The sequence below is a fragment of the Phaethon aethereus genome (genome assembly GCF_964289735.1).
Source record: "Phaethon aethereus genome assembly, chromosome: 3".
In the NCBI taxonomy this organism is placed as follows: Eukaryota; Metazoa; Chordata; class Aves; order Phaethontiformes; family Phaethontidae; genus Phaethon; species Phaethon aethereus.
In genome coordinates, this window is record NC_138576.1 from 75,459,242 (window position 1) to 75,479,695 (window position 20,454).

Sequence of the window (20,454 nt, forward strand, 5' to 3'; positions counted from 1 at the left end):
GTTCCTGACTGTGGTCAGCAAAGCACGTTAAAAAGACTTTATCTTATCATAACCCGCCATGATAACAACCCTGTGTCTGTACCCCCAGCACAGCTCTGCAATCCCTCCCTCACCACATACACTGACACGCCAAATATATCCTCTGGGCTCAGCATGCCTTGCATCAGGTCCTGCTTCTACATGATGGTCTGGTGAATAGGAAAAGATAGGGAGCAGCTGATGTGGAATAATCACAACTACAGAAGAAACTGATAGTTATCTAAACCTTTGTGCTTGAGACTCTGACAGGCTCAGTCTATTATTAGAACATGTTAATTAGTATGTGCTCTCTGGTTTTCTCTCTGCTACTCTTCTTGGCAAGTTGAAAAAGAAGTTGAAAATAAGCGTTAATTCACCTTATAAATTAACAGATACACAATGGGGAAGTGTTGTTTGACTATTTTCAGTTTGACTAACTTCATAAGACTTAACAAAAGAAACCCTAGTCTCATAGCTATGTGAAATTATCAGCCAGTAAGAACCTTGTATCAAATATCACAGTAATAATGTGTAATGAACAGGGTTTTTCATTTTGATGCAACTATGGAGAATGTTAGGTGGTAATTAAGAAAGTGCTTAATAAGAATTTCTTACTTTCACTGAGTTCCAACAGAGACTGGAGTTGTCTGACGAGAGACAAACCAAGAAGGAAGAAGATGGTAGAAAGGAAATTCTTGCTGATCAGCAGTAGATCAGAAGCTCTGAACAATGCAATGATAGTAGCTGTTATAGTTTGCAATGTCTTTCAGGACAGTGTCCCTGCTACTGTGTTGCCAGGCATCCAAGTTACTTCTGGGTCTTTTTGATAAGATTCTTGCTCAGACCACATCAGTTCCCAGCATGATAGTCACGGGAGACTATCGAAAGAGTGAAGCACATAAGGAAAAACCTAGCCCTAGGGATGCCAAGCAGTTCTGCTCTCCTGCACAGCTAAAATCCTGACCAGCATGACACTGGTTAAATGGGAAGAGAAAGAAGTAGTAGTCATGGCTTTCCTCCTCAAAGTAGAAGGGAATTATTCAGAAGTACTTGTGAGCCAGCCACATGTGCCTACCAAATGTATCTTTTGGCTCTAGCAGCACAAAGGGGATTGTGCATTGTGCCCTGCAGGGAATCCCAAAATGGGGGCAAGGGGACCTGGACAGGCTCTCCTTGGCCAATACCACCTGAGCCACTGATACTTAAAATGACATCAGCAGATTTTATGCAAATGGAAGTCTGAAATATATGATTGTACACTGAGAAAGTCTTTCTATACACCTTCCTCCTCCCCCCCCAAAAAACCAAAAACAAACAAAAAAAACCCCAAAGCAAATGATTGGTGTTTTCCAGTTTTTGACTGGTGAAATTGTAACATTGGGGGACCCTTCGGAAACAGTTGCTGTTAACTACAGAGAGATGATGACACTGATAATATGCTGTCTTTGCTGTAAATATCACCCTTTGTTCCTTAAAATACGGGGCTTCTATTTACGTTTGTTGCAGCGAAGGTTCAGTTCCTCCTGTAGGTCAGAGCAGAAGATTACTTAATTACATACTTTTATGACATAAAATCACTGATTCACATCTGCCTTTGTATCAAAATATATCCGCCTTTCATCTATCTATATTAATTGCATCAAATATGCATAGTCTGCATACTGGTGTAAATGAAAAATACAACATCTAATTTTCTAATACGAACAATAGATTCAGGAAATTAGTCATATTTTAAATTGAAAAGTTAGGACACTGTTCTGCTTAATAATTGGCAGTGTGTATTCATACCACAGCTGACTGTCAACATGAAGCCAAATCACTTTCTATTACCACAAATATGAAAACAGTCCTTATAGATAAAAACCTAATCATAAATCTAGGTCCTGGTGTCTCTCTGAAATAACCCCAAGGTTACTTCTGACATTCATTCCCTTTGAGAAACTTCAAATACTAAATTTTAGAAGCCTAACTTTTTCAAGTAACAGAATGGAATCAGGGGAAAGCTTAATACACCACATCAGTGACAGGTTCTATCTCTGCAGGCTTGCAAGCTTCAGGAGCACTCTAGCTTTTAACATAAAAGTAGTCAGTTTTGTGCCACTCAACAGAAACTACAAACCAAAAAGGAGTCTGGACATACCAAAGCAGTTGCCCAAGGCCTCAGAGATACACCAAGATCTCAAGAGATCCCCCTCTTGAGCTTCTGCAAGGATAGAAAGGTCTCCAGTGCTGTTGACCCGAGCTATATACCAAAGCTTCCTGAACCATCCCGCTTGGGCCAGCAGTTCCCACCCCAACAGTGCTGAGAAAGAAACTCAGGACACAACTTCAGTCTTTGCTTTCCCTATGAGTCCCATCCTCAACTTTCATTTGTCAAATACAGCTTCATCTCTTAGAGACTCTTGCATCTTCGGAAACAACATATTCCCATCTCACAACTAAATTTAAAGTTATGCAGAACAAAAACACCTCACCACCACAAATCTACCTTCTGTTTATGTATCAGTAAAGAGCTTCTGTGCTACTTCTAACAAAGAAGGTATGTAAATTACACACATGCGTCTTTCCCAACATTAAACTTATTTTGTGAAGGTGCATGAAAATGTAGATAATGAGTATAAAACTGGAGACATGACAAGGAAGAACATGCTAAATAGCCACTTTCCCCACTTCTGAAGGCTGGGTTGACATTCTATTGACAGAAATGTATCTGTTGGCTAACAAATATTTTGGTGTACAGACATGCTCTTCTCCTCTCAAACCATCATCAGCTTTTTTGGACACAAGATATACTCTGGAAATGAGGAGAGAAACTGTGACAGTTCAATGAAATTACCTTTCAAAACGAATAGTTCTTAAAGCATGAGACAAAAAAGAATTTAAATAAATAGGGTGAGTAAATAAAGGACAATGAGATACGATAGCCTCTTACAACAAGATCACATATGTCAGCAATATGGAATATGTGATTATAATGACAATATAAGGAAAAAGAAAAATATTAGACCAAAATCAAATTCTGTCTTGAAAATCAGAGATAGATGGCCTACTTATTGCAAAGAAATATTACCTCAGTACTCAGAAACAAAATTGCAAATAAAATTTTGATGCACCCATAGACAGGGACCAAGGCACAAAGGCAGATTCAAAGCCTGAAGAATACCGTTTTCAGAGACCCCTTAACATTTTATCACTGACAAAGTTGTGTCACTCTTCTCCATGACTACTGTATAAGATAAATACTTAGTTCCTTGAATACATAAATTAACAAACATATCTATATCTAACATGTCATTTTATTGTACACAATGCTTACAAATGCATCTGCTGACTTTTCAATCAAGCTGATTTTCTGACCTTTGTGACTGGCAAGTCTCAGCTCATTTCTTGCTTCTGAATCTTCTTCCCTTCTGTGTTTCCAGTCATCTTTAATTAGCACAATTAAAGCCAAGCTAGAGATATATTTGCTGTAACTTTTACTCATTCTTTGCTAACCTACTAAATGTTATCCTGTACTACTTCTTAAACTATAATATAAAATTATTGCTTACCTTTTAGTAATAACTCATTTAGTAGTCTAGAATGTAAGGTTACATTATAAATGTATACTTTTCATAATGACCACGCAACCTAAGTCCTCTCAAGAAACCAGTATTAAACCCAAGATCATGTTTCCTCTATAATGTTTAAGTTAGATCACTGTAAAAGTCTCACTTTTCTTTGTGACCTCTTTATTTTGTGGAACTTTAAGCCTACACTTAAGAGCTTTGCTGGACAGGAACAACATCATCTCCTTGACCTTGCATAAATAAGTTAACAAGCAGTCCTCTTTCTTCACTCTTACTGTGTTTAAGATCCAGTTTTAACAGAGTTTCTATGAGAGACTATGGAGTTTTCAATGAGCAGGTTCTCTGAAAATGTTTGGTGCCAAAATAGACAGACTTTTTTAAACCTGAGACCAATCTGCTTCTTTTGCTTTCCAAACACTTTATTTTGTGGCAGCAGTAGTGAGAATCTGAGTGATCTCATTTCTTCCCAAAGGAGCTCCATTTCTATGGATGGTGGCTACTTCTGTGTTATGCAGCTAGAGGATTTCAGTGTAAACTCAGCATTTTATGAGGGGATAACAGTAACCAAACTAACCAATCAGCCATGTTAGCATGTTCTCAAAGCTGAAGAACAGTACCAGCTTAAATCCATTACTTACTATGAAGATCTAGTGACTGGAAAAACTTTACCTTTTCCTACCAAACCTTAGGTATAACAGCTGTCAGGACATAAATGTCAAGTACTGGAATAATCATTAAAAGTTAGAGCCTAATTCAAGTTTAGATTTAAAGATTCTTTTTATTTTTCCAGATTCAGTGTTTATGAAATAAATATTTACAATGTCACTGGCCTCTCCACTGCCCAGAACACTATCCCTCAGCATTTTATTCTAATTTAAAAAAAGTAACAACATAGAACATAATTTCTATAATGTTAAAGCTATTTTGAAACGATGTGGTGGGTTGACCATGGCTGGACACCAGGTACCCACCAAGCCACTCTCACTCCCCTCCTCAGCTGGGCAGGGGAGAGAAAAAAATAACAGAAGGCTGGTGGGTCAAGATAAGGGCAGGGAGAGATCATTCAGCAATTACTGTCACAGACAAAACAGACTTGACTTGGGGAAATTAGTTTAATTTATTACCAATCAAATCAGAGTAGGATAATGAGAAATAAATCTTAAAAACACCTTCCCCCCAGGCTCAGCTTCACTCAATTTTCTCTATCTCCTCCCCACAAGCAGCACAGGGGAACAGGGAATGGGGGTTGCAGTCAGTTCATCACACACTGTCTCTGCCACTCCTTCCTCCTCAGGGGGAGGACTCCTCACACTCTTCCCCTGCTCAAGCGTGGGGTCCCTCCCATGGGAGACAGTCCTCCATGAACTTCTCCAGTGAGTCCCTCCCATGGGCTGCAGTTCTTCATGAACTGCTCCAGCCTGGGCTTCCCACAGAGGTCAAAGCCTCCTTCGGGCACATCCATTTGCTCCAGCATGTGGTCCTCCATGGGCTGCAGGTAGAGATCTCCTCCACCGTGGAGCACCATGGACTGCAGGGGCACAGCCTGCCTCACCATGGTCTTCACCACAGGCTGCAGGAGAATCTCTGCTCTGGCACCTGGAGCACCTCCTCCCCCTCCTTCACTGACCTTGGTGTCTGCGGAGTTGTTCCTCTCACATATTCTCACTCCTCTTTTCAGCTGCAACTGCACAGTTTTTTTCCCCTGCTTCTTAAATATGTTATCCCAGAGGCACTACCACACTGTCACTGAAGGGCTTCAGATACAGTCTGACTTCATTTAAACATCACTAGCGTAAGATAGCATGAATTATTCCAACAGGGACCCTAGCTTTGCCTGTCAACCATCTCCACAGGTGTTTGTACTGCAGTGGCTGTAATCATCTTAGAACTTCATCCTGTGGATCACAGAAAGGTTTAAGTGTGCAGGGTTCACTTAAGTCACATACCTTATACTGTACATCCTAAGGCCAGTCTCAGACAGAAGCTTTGTATTTTGCACAGAACTGCTTCACACTGTTACAGAAAACTCCCTTTTGCCTTTTTGGTCAAGGTAGTGGCCACAATTTTGACCCCAAAGTCTTCACATGTCTTGTAGATAGCTTTGTCAAAGATCACAAAGTTCCTTAAGGATTAAGGGAAAGCCAAGTCACTTCTATGGGGAGCCAATGCAAACAGGTGATATATTTGATGTACTCAAAGTATCCCATGCTGCTGAGAAAGCATGTTGCAGTGTCCCATGCTCCTAAGAACTTGAGTCTATATAGTTATTATATTGTGTTGGTGTAGTTCACAAAGAAAAACAAGAGGTTTTTATTACTATCATTATCCATGAGAACAGGTTGGAGTCTCATAGATGACTGAAAATGGTGGGAGATTTTGGTTTGTAGAGTCACTATCAGCACAGCTTTCAAAAGCTTTAGTACAACTACAAGGAAGGGATGAATAATACATCTGCTGGAAATTACACTTGTAGGGAGATCAGAATTATTCACCAATTTGGAAAGCATGGAGGGTTAAATATTATGACAATTTATTTTGACATTCTCTAAAAGAAATAGTTTCAATATTTTCAAAATAGGAATATTCTGACTTTCTATTTTGAAATAGCCTATTTGTTTTGAAATTGACACAACATTGTTCTGGATTTAACAAAAATGTTTCAGGTTGGCAAAGAATAAATTTTTTCTTCCTACTGAGAAATGAAAACAAACTATAGAACTCATTAAAAGTTTTTTTGACTTGTTATAAGACAGATTGTTTAGTTTGGCCACTAAACTTTCAAAAAAGTGACAAAATTTATCATTCCTACAGCTTTTTGAAAGAAGAGGTGGAAAAAAGCAACTGGAAATTCATACCTTTCAAAGACCATGGTTTTTGATGTTTGTTTTTCCTTGACTATTATCCCACTACAGCATAAATTGTGTTCTTACGTTGTAAACCCAAGATAAGCAGATACATATCACCTAGAGCACTGCACAGCTCTTTCTCCCTCTGTACATCTGCCCCTATCATTTAGCTCCCCATACACTCCATAATGGTCAATAGACCCTGGCTCCTTCAAGAGGGATGTAAATCATTGCCTACCTCAGGGGGTGGATTTCAGTTACACAGCAAGGTTCCTTCTGCTTCTCGGTCTGAAAATTTGCGACAGTTTCATTTAAATGAATCACAGAGCTTTATATTAAGTTATATACAACATGGAACAATGCAACAGCTGAGGTCTTATTTTTATGTTAAATTCAATTTATTCTTACAAATGTCTCCACTATTTCAGCTTTCACTATGCTGCAGACTTAGGCATTAACAATGTATGAAGTTTATTTTAGAGGCTGCCAGGAATTGGAAGATCTGGACAGGTAAGGAGCAGGTACATGAAGCTCTGCTTGCCTGGGGACAGAAAAAGTGATTTGGGGTTGACAGGAAAAGTAAATTTGAATCCAGTAAAATACCTGGCGATGAAACAGCAACTCTTAGCCTAGTTCTGCAGTGGGAACTGCAATCTCAAAGTCATAGATTACTTGAATGTAATGAATCATGAATAACTGTCTGGACAACAGTGCTGTTAAAGTGAATGTGAAATGAGAATAACTTTCTGATACAAAGTGCTTACCTATTAAAACAGAAAAATATCCATGTGTTCTAGGGTTGTGTTTCTGTCAGCAGTGAACATCCATTGCTTGTAATTCAAATGAAGATCTTTTACTTCATTTTTTTTTTTTCTTCTCTGTAAAGAAATATATCTATCTCCTATCTCCTACACCTGCCTCCTAGGAGTATTGGCTGACTGGCTGATTTGTTTCAAGCCAGATGATTGACATTCCTTGTAATTTTCATCCTTGGTATGGAAATTACAGATGTGTTTGCTTGTTAATGTCTGATTCTTGTTTAAATCTTCCTGAGCTATTTACTTCCACAAAACTTCAGTGGCATCTGTGAGTTCCACACATTAGTCTGAATATAAGAGGATGTCTTCTGTGTATTTTACATTTGCATACAGGAAGACTTGATTCAATTAAAAGCCAGCAAATCTTTCTTATATACAGGCTCTTATAACTCCTCTCCTACTTCCCCATTCTATTTGCCTTCGTCCTACAATGTATGCTTTCTTTCTCACATTTTAGCACCATCTCTTCTCCTTTCTTAGCCTTTTACCTTTCCTACTTCTTAATTCTGCCCACATCTCTCTACAACTGCAACTCTTACCCTGCTGGAGTAGCAGGTTGTGCAATTACTTAAGTCTTCCCATTGAAGAAGTTCTCTCATAAACATAACGGGAAACAGAAAAAAGAAATCAGTCACACTTGGACAACAGAGCTCTCGAGATACATTATTGTGCTCTATCATCCCCTATTTCTATTCTCATGCTTACCAGAGAGACTGTGGCAAATTTCTTGTGAAGACTTTAAACTCTCCATCCCATTCTGCATTCATTTAAAATACATTGTTATCACACTGTTGAGGCAAATTAATTTGAAATGCATGCAGATCAACGCATCTAATTTTGTACTCTAAGCGTTCCATTATAAATCAGTCTGGGCACTGCCCTTAGCAGTGGTACTTTCAATAGACCTCAGCATCTGGTTTGTTTGCTGACATTATGTTACCTCTTAGTGAATCCTCACATTTATTCAGTCTGCAACTCTGAAAATGAACAACTGCCAGCTTTCAAAGTTGGAACATCCACCTAGTTTTTCCTCTTTATACCATTGCCTATCCTTAGAATTTAGTTTTTAAATTTTTATGATAACACGTGAGAACAGATTCCAGTCAATTAGCTTTACAGTATTTCTGGTCTGTAAAGGCAATAGCAGTTAATATGGTAACAAATGATTCATACTGTATTTTTTAATGGCAAAAGTGATGCAAAGTCCCATCAAGAACCATTGAAAACAATACAAGAGCAAGTCTCACATTGCTGCATAGTTACTTTTGAGGTGTGGGAGTCCTTTTTTTTGACTGCTATCACACATCCGCAAACAAAAAGAGGATACATTGTTCCTCAATTGTTACATTTATTTAATTACAGCTTTGGGTGAGACTTCCAAAACAGGGTGCAGAGAGCTGATCCGCATAATATAATAGGAGCAGACACATAAGGCAGAAGAGTTGTAAAATTAACCTGTTCCTCCAGTATCTCTGTAATATGAGTATTTTACTTATCTCCATTTCTGGTTAAGACAATGCTAAAACTCCTCCTGACTTCACAGAAAGGAAATTATGCCAACAGTGTAGAGTTTTTACTACCAGAAAAAAAGCAGGTGGCAGGTGCTGAAGAGTTCAGTAAGTTAATTGGCAGGGAAGTCTTGAGACTCAGGTAAATGGGGATAGGAAGACCAAGAAGGGATGGATGAAGATGCAAGGAACAAGATGCAGCATGTAAGGAACAAATTAAAAATGCAAATAACATAACAATAAGGAGGCAGACAAAAATGTATGTTCAGAGATGTATTAGACTAGAGAAAGTTTAGCAATTCTCCATTAGAAAAAGCAACTTAGAATGATTCAACCTGCCGTAAGAAATCCACAGAAACCATAACTGGAGTCACATTTAGGTTGTCATTTCTGCATACAGAAATGCTTAAATCTGACCTATTATGCAGCTTTCCTAATCTTCCTGTTAACATGCAAGAGCTGATATTCAGTCTCTTCTTCATGATGCCCTCTTTGGATTGAAACCAAAGAATTCAGTTTTATTCTGTAAAGTGGAAAAATAACACATTCTATTTCTACTAAACTAAACAGTAGTATATTTTTCTTTCTTGCTCTGACTTGTATTGCATCCCTCCAGACTTTGAGGAAAAGACTTAAACTTACTCCCCACAGAAAGAATAAATACAGTCAAATCACCAGCATGGAAAATAACTGTATGAGCCCTAGGTACCAAAGCTTACCCACAAATAGCTCATGGTGAATAATGCATATGGTTTAAAGTCAGTTAAAATAAGTGCCAGGTCAGTTACCAGGCAGCAGTGAATTTGCAAGGCTTTGAAACAAAAACAAATTTATTTTTTTTTTCCCCTCCCTCTCTGAGGTACAAATAACTGAACTAAGATGCAGGTAGTAATGACTGAAACAAAGTATGAGCAAGAGCTGGCCGGTTCTGCAGTCTTTCAGTCAGAAAGACTGAAAAAACATCAAAACAGACCGGTGGTGCTGAAGAGGCAAAAGTAACATGAAAGAACCAGCTTTGGCTTTGTGAAATGAGTTCTTGACACCCTGTCAGGTCATAAAGTATTACTATGCCTCAGAAGTGGAAAGGGTTTGTCTTAGATGAAAATTTCAGCAGAAAAGCAACAGACTAAGGATCTAGCACCACGGGCCAGTTGCCTTGATTCCTGTTTAATTTCAACTTCAGAAACATTATGTATTTGGCTGTCAGATTACAACCGTTGCATGACCTGAAATTTCCATGTTGTGTGTTCATACAGATGAAATGCTTCAGGGCTAGCCTCCCTTCAGACGAATTCAGCTCCTCAGACTGCTAAATGCTGAGCGCATTTTCCAGGCTTGGAAAGGTACCAAGGCCTTCTCCAGCAAGGCCATTAGGTTGAGGACGTTTATGAAAGAGAAAAATGAATGAAAATCAGGTAGTATATGGAAATATGTGGTAATTCCCCACAACATCATACCCTGCTCTGGTCAATGAGCCAAAGGCTTTAACAAGCAGTAAACTGCTGCACTGAAAACTCTGCCAGCTGATTTTTCGCAGGAGCTCTAAAGCTTTTCAGTCACTGCTTTCCAGGATTCAGCAGAAAGGTGTTTAAATTGCAACCTAAATCTCTTTTTTTCCTTGACATGCTTGTACCTGTCAAAACATGTGTCGTTTGTATGAACACAGCTCAGGCAACTCTGATTACCTTCAGTCAATACCTTACCCCAATAGTAACATTTTCTAGTGATCCAAGGACAGGAACTGTTATTAACAGTGATATTACGTATTTCCATATTGGAGAGGGAAAAACTATTTTATATTCATGTTTCCTGCCAAGTCTTGGTATAATTATTTGTAAATAATAATAAAATGAGTAAAGTATTCCAGGAAAGGTTCACCTTTCAGGTGTCAGGTTCACTTCTGTTTTTCTTGAAAAAATAGGTGATTAATTTGCTATCTAGAATTAAGAAATTACACCTGAAATAACATTATGAGGCTTTATATTTTGAGGGAGTGTTTTGCTCATGTTTTTACTAGAACTGCATCAAGTTACATTTCTATTTGAGGATAGAAAAGCACCAGAAGTAAACTGCAGAAATTCCAAAGTTCAGAGTATTATTATGTTGTCAGTAGAAATGTAAATTGCTGAGCTTCCTAACCATTTATAAAGAATCCCAGCCTCACACAGACATGCCTGAAATACACCTGGGCTTAAGAAAATTATGCAAAGATCCTCAAAGTAGCATCATTCAGTATGATTCATTCACACAAAAATACAGTGTATTCTTCCAGGTGAGCAGCAGCCATCCAGCTACTGGTTTCTGCAGAGGCATGATAAAACATATACTGCCTAATAAAAAATCCATCAATGACACATAGCCCTATGAATTATTCTGATGTCCATATTAATTCATAGACAACACGCAGACATTGAACTGTTACACTTTTTCAGTGTTGGAAGACTTTGCAGAAAATTTAAAGGTAAATTATTTCCACCAAGGTTGTTCATTATTTGCGTTTTGCTGGACGTTACTAGCTTAAATAACTCACCCCACAGAATCCATGCCAAGGCAATTTGGAAACACTGAACCAGGTCTCAGTTTTCTTTTGCTAAGCAAGAGGCATAAAACACCTTACGTTTTTACCAGAAATCCAGAGGTAAGAGTTTTTTTCCCCCCACAAGTTTTACCATTATGAGGTTTAAGCTTCACGTTTTTGTTGCCCTCCAAGATACTCGGATGCATGTTTTTGTCTCCTCTCCTATTCCAGTGACTTAAGCAAGTGAAAGATAGCATCACTTTGACTTGATAATCAGATGCAGGAAAATCCCATTCCCTTTTCCCCCCCTCAATACAACCAACATTTATGAAAAATGTACATTAATGAGTACCATTAAAAAGTATGTGTTGCCTTCAAACAGGTTTTCACATGTCCCTTTTGTTAAATCAGCAACCTTTCATACCACTTAAAAAAGCTGTTTAAGTATTTATTTTATTAAAATATCCTAACTTATAGATTTGTATTTTAGTAATCAATACTGCTTCCACTTTAATTAGTCTTACAGGTGTATTCAGGTTTTGGTAAAGTGTTGTATTTACTTTTTGTAATGTTTATATTAACAAGCCATACAAAGACATCTGTTCTTCTGAATAATAGCCTGGAAATTGTTTTTCTTTCAAATTCCTGTATAGAAATCAAAGAATTTTCCAAGAACAAAAGATACTTAAAGCTGCATCTAGTCTAAATATTATCTTATGTGAATTATTTCTTACCACAGGCAGTCTGCAAGCACTCAAGTACAGTTTAAACATACCATTTCACACCTGGGTGGCCTACAATCTCATATTTCTACAAACAATGCTTTCAGAAAGTCTTTGGATACATAGGCATGTATTCTTACGGACAGACAATTCTAAAGATCATATGGGAAAATTGACGCAGAAAGAAGATTGTGACATAGGGATATGGAGATATTGGAGACCAGGTATTTCATGTCTGTCAGTATGAGATCTCTCTTGGACAATCTGAGGTAGGAATATATATGGACTGCTGGAACATAGTCTCATACATGTTTCCTCTAAAGTGGATTCATGTTAGCAAGCACCACAAGAAATTCTATGTTAAAGTCTTCTGTGAATAAATAACGATAATAGAGAGACCGTGGATGAAATTTACTATTTTATACTTATTTTTGTTGCACAAAGCAGAAACTATCTCATTTTGAATTACCAAAAAAAAAGAGAGTGCTTTTTATAAAATTGACTAACATTTACAAAAGCACCAATATCTCACCTATAACTTTTGAAAATCTCATCCTCATTAAAATCATTAAGTAAAATGAGAATAAGTGAAATTCCAGACAAATGTCTAAGGGTTAATACATGCTTTTGAAGCAAATACCGGATGCCCATACAAGACAGATAGGTTTGATTATATTCAACACCTAGTTTAGCTCATATCACACAGAAGGGAGAAGGGGGGGAGGGGGGATAAATTTGCCCATTATAATATTTAAATCCCATTTTACCATCAAAAACAATAGATACATTTCCTGTATTTTCTTGTCTTTGAATAAGGGAACATCATCCCTGTTGTTAACAGTAGCATGGAAATGCTCTCTAAAATCCCAACTAAGTAAACCTTAACCTTAGAGCTAATTCATCACCACTATCAACACACAACAGCCATAGAATGTCTATTATTGAGCTCTAAATGCAAACTACAGAGAAACTCAAAACAAAAGTAATTGTGCTGTAACAGATGCCTATTTAATTGACACTTTAATACGGATTGATGATATTTTAGGTTAGAGGGTAAGCAAACCATGTTTGTTCATAGTTGTTTTGTATCATGTAATGCTGTTTTCATCCACACCGATTATAAATTCTCACCACAGTTACCAGGTGGTAGACTGCAACTACAGATTGAACCATGAATTAATAAGGAATACAAATTTGTAGAGTCTGACATGTGCTGAGGTTCCAGACTTTAAAATCAGCAATGGATCCTAATACCAACCTTGATAATGTTCAGGAAATGGGCTGATGTTGCCAGGTGGGGCTATCTTCATTGACAATACTTTGCCTAACTGCCAACTTTGGTTAGACTTTGAAAGTATTTGAACATTGATCATTAATGATTTCAGCATTTCAGGGAATCTACCTGAATTTTAATCAGCAATTTGAATCCAAACCCAGCTAAACCTCTGATTACATCAAAATATTTCTTTAAATACATAGTCTTCCACTAACTTGGAGTATCAACAGCAACAGACACATTAGTAAGAGTCATTCTGAGCATCTTTGGCCATGGATGCACCAGATAGATAGAACAGTCGTCCTCTTGCTGTAAACAGCATGAAAAGTAAACCTTTTGCTGCTTAAATGACTATCTGTCTGTTTGTCAACATGCTACTTGTGTTTTACTTTAGGCTTTTGAACCACTATGAGCTTTCTCACTCAGACCACCCTCACTGAAAAACAGCACATGGTATGCTAGTGGTTTGGATTCTATCATATCTATTTGGCAATGCTGGATTACTACCAGTTTTCTTAACACAACATTTCCACTCATAGCAAGTTGGCGTAAAACACTATCATAAGCAACACTGTAATATCTACTACTTTTGCCACATTTACAAGGTCCAAACCTACCCTAGATAATCTAGGCTATCACAAGGCATGTTTTTCCCCCCAGTTGACAACATACTGTTGGCTCTTACTGATTTCTTTTTAATCTCTTATGTACTAAAAAAACAGCTAATCATATTTTTTTGGAAATGAAGTTAAACACATTGTCCCAGCAAAGCACTTCAGCTTCTTTGGGAGAATGTGGACATTTCTCATTGATTTTTCACAAAGATGGGACAGCCCCCATCATAAATGAAGACACAGTGTTGAAGTACAGCATCTTTCTTTCAGCTAGTCTAATTTAAAAGAAAAGGAACACCCTTAGATGGTCGTCATCTTTATGAAAAACATACCAGTCTAGCAGCAGAATATTCTCAGTCACTTTGTAAGTAACATATGAGCCACTGGCACCATCAACTCATCTGTAACGAATAGGCAGGGAACCTTTTTAGTCAGATATGGAAGGTGATATTTGTGATACTTTCTGTTACTTGTGATGTCAGAACTGCATGAAAGAAAAAGAGAAATGCCCGTCATCATGCTGTTGGCAGTGCAACCTATGTCATCTGTGGTGGGTTAGCCTTGGTCAGCAGCCAAATGCCTGCCCAGCCGCTTGCCAACTCTCCCCACCCAACAGGACAGGGGTAGAAAATAGGATGAAAAATCTCATGGATCAAAATAAAAACAGGGAGGTTGTTTAATAGCTACCCTCACAGGCAAAAGAGACTCAATTTGGGCCAAATTAATTCAATTAAATTAAAATAGATTTGGATAATGAGAAACAAAGACACAAATTAAAACAACACCTGTCTCGGTGGTGGACTACTTTCCTCATTAATTTACAAGATAATCCCTGAGGAGATACCTCGCCTTCACACTCAACAGGAGCCATGTCCAGAGGCTGTGGATTGTTGCCTCTTTTCTGATTTCTTTGTCTATTCTCTGATCCCTAGCAACTTATTGGGCTTCTTTCCCTTCTAATTCCTGTCAGCCTCACTATCCCAGCATCTGAGCAACCAGGCAGCAATCTGTTCGCCCGGCTGGCAGACACAATCTTTCTGCATATCTCAAAGTTAACTCAGGGACCAGGTAATCTCTGCCTATAGAGCGACTTCTGTCACCTTCTTCTGTTTCCTTGCCGAAGGACAAGCTTCCTGATCAGATTCTTCCTCCTCCCTTACTAATTGATGCTATGTACCTGTCAATTTCTGCTTCCAGTTTTTCTTTTTGACAACTGGGGCAATTACTGTAGTTAGGGTTTGGGTCCCTGTCTTAACCATGGCATCCTCAGATGTAGAGGCCCTCCATTCTCTGCTCTGATGGAGCTGAACAGAGTCTCAGTAGTCACAGTGCTAGGACCTGGTAGGTCTTATTCAGGTAGGCAAGGCACTCTTCTGTCAAATGGTGCACTAACTCAATGGGATTACATGCCTGTTCAGGCATAAAATCCCAGGCTTTGGAATAATTGTCGTAGGCATGTTCCCAAATCCTCCCACACACCCTGCCACCCAGGGATTGACTACATCAGGGCATGTTTCTCTGTCACCTCACCAACAAGTTGCTTACTCTTACACCTGGATGAAATAAGGTTCTGTATATCAAAAAATGTCAAATAGGACCAAAGGTTTACATTGACAATGCCTTGTCAATATTTAAAAAGTGTGAAGTTAAACACAAAAAACACCATTATTAATATTAACTTGTGAAGGGAAGGTAGTCAGGAAAAATTTCATCACACTGTATCCTGAAAGCTCTGTCACCCTACACTAAAAGGGTTTTATTAGATATAGAATAAGAACTACCTTTCCCTCTGTCATGCACAGGGTTCACAGCAGAGAATACAACCATATCTTCACTGCCAAATGTCCAAACTTTCAGGAGAAGTCACCCTACCAACAGTTAAAATTCACAGTTCTACAACAGCCCATAGAGCTATATTCATGGAGACCATAAAACATTGGAAAGCCTGTGGAAGTAAAGCTGTACATAGTCCGTTACCAAGTGTTATATTAAAAAACAGCATGTGCACTAAAATATCCCTTCCTTCTCAAAGTTCCTCATATGTTTACACAAACAATTATGTGTAGGAGTTGGAGAGACAGTCAAATTGCAAAAGAGCATTTTCATTTCCAACTACTTACATAAGCTCTCATCTCCAATGATCTCAGAGTAACTCCTAAAATCGGGGATTTTGTTTGCATCTTTCATTTGCTTTGCATTACCCACAGAGATGCCTGGTCTTGATGCATCATCCCAGGAGATACACAAGAGATTAATCCATCTTGCAAGATTATCACAAAACCTAACTGATTCTTATTAAGTAATATTAAACCCAGTGGCCTGCATAAACATGATTAGACACATGATGTTGGGTATCTTTCTACATAGTCCCTTCACATCAAAACTAATTTCTGCTAAAAGAGCTATCACCTGAGTTCTCTTAAGAATACTGTTGATTTTCTTATTGTAATTATTACCTTTGGTTACTCCAATACTATTCCAATAATTGTTTTTATACAAAGCCATGATCAATTTTTGCCTTCTTTTCCTTTATCAGCCATTTTTTAAAGCCTTATCATTCTTAATTTCATAGCTTAATAAATTTTCTTACTGGACTCTCCACTACATTTGGACACTGTATCAATTTCAGAATCATCTGCCATTCTCCCACAGGTAGGATTGTAACCTCTTCTCCTGTCCTGTATTAATCCCATCTTCCCTCCAGATTCAGAAATGGGAATTCCCTTTCTTCTCACTAATACAACAGTCTCCCACTTCCAGCAGCAAAGACTGAACAGCTAGTTAGATCTCCAATCTCAATTTGGGAACACTTGCTTAGATACGGCACAAATAGAGTGCTACCTCCATGCCTGAGAAGAGTCAGCCCATCCCAGAAAGGTCCCCAGTATCTGACAACCCAGTCCTGGCTCAGTGTAATCCCCTAGAATTCCCAAAGTATTATTCCCAGATTAAACTGAAGTCAAATTTAGTTCCCAGTTCTCTTTCTGATACCTTGAATTTAGTTAAGCTAAGCTGTGCCTCTCTACTTTGATCAACAGCAATATTGAAGACAGAGCAGGAAGAAAGCTATTTAGCCAGGTGGCCCTTTATAAAGGCTTCCTTCCTACAGTGAGTCAGAGCAGAGTAGAGTTGATACAGTGTGGCTGATAATAAACCTGTGGGTAAATTAAAGACTTTGTTTAGCTCATTATTGCAAAAAAATCTTGATTTCACTTTCACTCCCACTTCCCTCAATTAAAAGAATGTTCTTAAAAGACTTTTGGTATTTCGCTTAGCTGGGTACTTGAATAAAAATGACTACTTGAATAAAAATGACTAAACAGCATGTCAGAGCAGCGTTAATGCATGCCTCAGTTCCTGTTTGTATATAGATGACCAAATTCATAGCACTGCAGTTTTGCTGCAACTTACTTGTGAATAAGTTTGCTAGATTTGCCGTTTTTTAAAATCACTCAATTAGGACAATTCAAAGAAAATGTATTTTCTTTCAGTTCTGAAAGCATATACAAAACATGTGCAAGCCCTCTAGTGTTTTTTATTTCAACCAGCTGTTGGGCACAAGCAATAGCCAGCCTATTTTACAATTGGAACAGCCCACCCAGCCCTAAAACAGACTCCCATACTCAGTTACCAGCATAAGAGTACGTGAAAACCTATCTGAAAAACTCACTGTGATTTCCAAATGAGTTCCATTATTAGCATTTAATAGGTGAGAATTTCTGACAAAAAGTATGGAGCAATGCTATTGGGCAGATTCTGAGACAAATAATTGAACAAAATAGAGTAACATAATGCTTGGTAAAGGCTTTAGTCAAAATTTCAAGCTGAAATGTTCCACATATCCACAGAGTAGGGGATGAAGTAAATCACCTAACAGGAAGCTAATGTTTGTACCACCAATGTACCAAGTTTTGGTGCTTAATGTAGAGGACTGATTTCCTTTGGCTCTCTGTATGGACAGTGTCAAGAGAGCACCAAAATCCAGTGAACAATAAGACACCACTATAGAGTGACAACAACACATGAAGAAAGCACAGCATTGCCTAACGCTGCAAGGCATTTACAAAAAGACCAAGGATGCTATCACCCAGACTAATTTTATTATAGTTAGTTTCTTCTGTTCACCAAAAAACATACTTAAAACATGTCAGTCTTGAAACATTCCATTATTCATTTCAAATGATGCATATTGAATGATGCAGATGAAAAGCACATGCACAAATCTAGAACATAATACCATTTTCAATACCACCTTACTCTGTTTCATTTTAATGCTTATGGTTTCCAAATGTGCTACATCTTATCTACACACACTTCTAGAGATATAGTCTCTGCTCCAAATAGATTGCAATCGAAGACCATAATAAAAATAAACAACAAACCATTGATGCTTTCAGATGATAACTTATGACAGATTAGCTATCTGATTTATAAAAATCATAATTGTGGGTTTTGAGGAGCAATATGGTCAGGGAAAGACCAATATTATAGCACAGAGCTAAAGGAGAACATACCAGTCATGACAATGACAGACACAAAGACTTTAGGGAAAGAAAGGGACAAAAAGAAGCCTGACAGGTCAGAATGACAATGGAATAAAAAGGCAACAGAAGCTAAATAGGTATGGAGACAACTGCCAAAGGCCTTGTAGGAATGGTGTTTAAAAAATAGAGAAGAAACAAAGAATAAATAGAAGGAGTAAAAATTACATTATCAATCTAACAGAGAAGACAGAAAATGTCAGTCCTCATCATTTAAGCAAGGTTCATTGAAACATAAAACCAGACATAAAGACCTTGCAAAAATCAAGGTGAAAAATCAAAGAATCTCAAAATAAGAGCTAACGCAAAAATGGAAGCTGGATAGACTACATGTGATAGAACTAAAATGACCATATTTCAGTGAATATCTACAAAGATAAACTCTAGAAGAAAAAAGCAGCCATTCTCATTTTGATAAAGACAGCCTTTCCCTGTCCAATAGAGATCTGCGCTGTTACTCTAGTAATATAAAAACACACATACATACTGACTTGTTCATCAGCAAGTTTGATGTTTTAAAAAACAAACAAGTTTGCATTATATTGGTGCCCTAGCTTTCAACAGCAAAGATCAAAACAAAGTGTACAACTGAGAACGCCTGGTTGTAATCATAAGACCGGAAAAAAGTACAAGTAATCAAAACCATTCAATAATTTGGGGTTTCAGATTATCAGGAGACATCTTTAGTGAAACACATGAAATTTTGTCACATCACACTTCCAGATCACACTCTGAAAGCAGAAGTCTGCAGTCTCTACTTTGGTTCGAAAAATCTGTGTATGAAACATTACCCTAGAGTGTGTAAAAGCACAAAAGCACTAATGTCTCATATCCATATGAAAGAGTTTACTTCTGCAAAAGTTAAGACCACCAATTGAGTTGGCATACATCTTCATGTCCCCTTCCTGAGATCTGCTCTACCATCTTGCCACTTCTTTCCATTCATTAGACAAATATGGAAATTAGGGGTAGCCTGAGTTACACAGTTCTGAAATTAAAGGACTGCCTGTAAGATGAGAGTGAGAGGACAGGCAGAGAAATCACACTCGGAGCCTTACCTTCCAATTAGCAGGAACTCCCCAAGCACTCCCAGGCGCCTCATGGCTATGAGGATCCCCCTCACTGTCATTCCCTCGCAGAAGCAAACCACCACTCTAGCCTTGGGTAACCTTTCTCGCAGCTTGCGGAGCAGGCGATCAAAGCTCTTTTCCCCAGCGTTGCTGTAGATCTTGTCAGAGTGAGCAATGCAGAGACCCTCTTGGGCAGCCAGCTCTTTGAAGGCTTCCATTCCACTTTCCCCATAATTTCCTGTTTAAAAAAAAGATCTGTATTATATCACCCATTTAACCAATTAAGGGGGACTGTGATGGGAAAGGGGTAGTTTTCCTCAAAAAAAAAGTCAACTAGCATCAGCAGAAGGAAGAGCAAAGGAGATCCACCAAAGTGAACGTACGCAGGCTTCAGTGGAGCAACATGTATCAGTAGGTCTTAACTGACCTGGAGACTGAAAGTTTCTTAGATTGATATACCAGTGGATGTTACAGGCAAACAAAGGATGGATAGTTGGAAAAGCTCAGACAGTAAGAATAAAGTTTTATTAACATTTCTATGGAAAAATGGCACAGTTGTGCTACTCCAGGACAAAAAAAAAAAATCACAGTAAAGAGAAAAAAGGATTTCCTTTCAAGCTGTTGTGTACCACATGCAGTCCACATTCATAAAAGTGAATGAAAGATGGATGTAAGTTGAAAACACACTGATCTGGTAGCATTTTGAAAGCCACTTACTCTAATTTGACTGACCAGTGTTCATGACAGTTAAAATCTAAGCTTGATGTTTCTCTTGGAATAGGAGACTTCCTATCTGTAAGAACTTCAGAAATAACTCTTCTTAATGTAGAAATACTTTAACTTTGTGGTCCAGACAATATCAAAGCTGATTCTCAAATCCTCTTCACTTTTATATTTATACATTTAGGAAGCCAAATCAACAGCTTTACAGAACTCAAACTGCCTTCAGCTATG

The 20,454-nt window shown here is 38.1% G+C and overlaps 1 protein-coding gene across 2 annotated transcripts in view; it reads right to left on the reverse strand.

The window, feature by feature from the left end:
- GRM1 (glutamate metabotropic receptor 1) overlaps nt 1–20,454 on the reverse strand; it is a gene marked incomplete at its 5' end in the record, with an annotated part of 184,815 nt that overhangs the window by 127,205 nt on the left and 37,156 nt on the right. For both annotated transcript variants that reach the window (XM_081997276.1, XM_081997277.1), the window contains one exon: nt 19,489–19,738. In XM_081997276.1, coding sequence (XP_081853402.1) covers nt 19,489–19,738 — 250 coding nt within the window. The remainder of the gene's footprint in view (nt 1–19,488; nt 19,739–20,454) is intronic.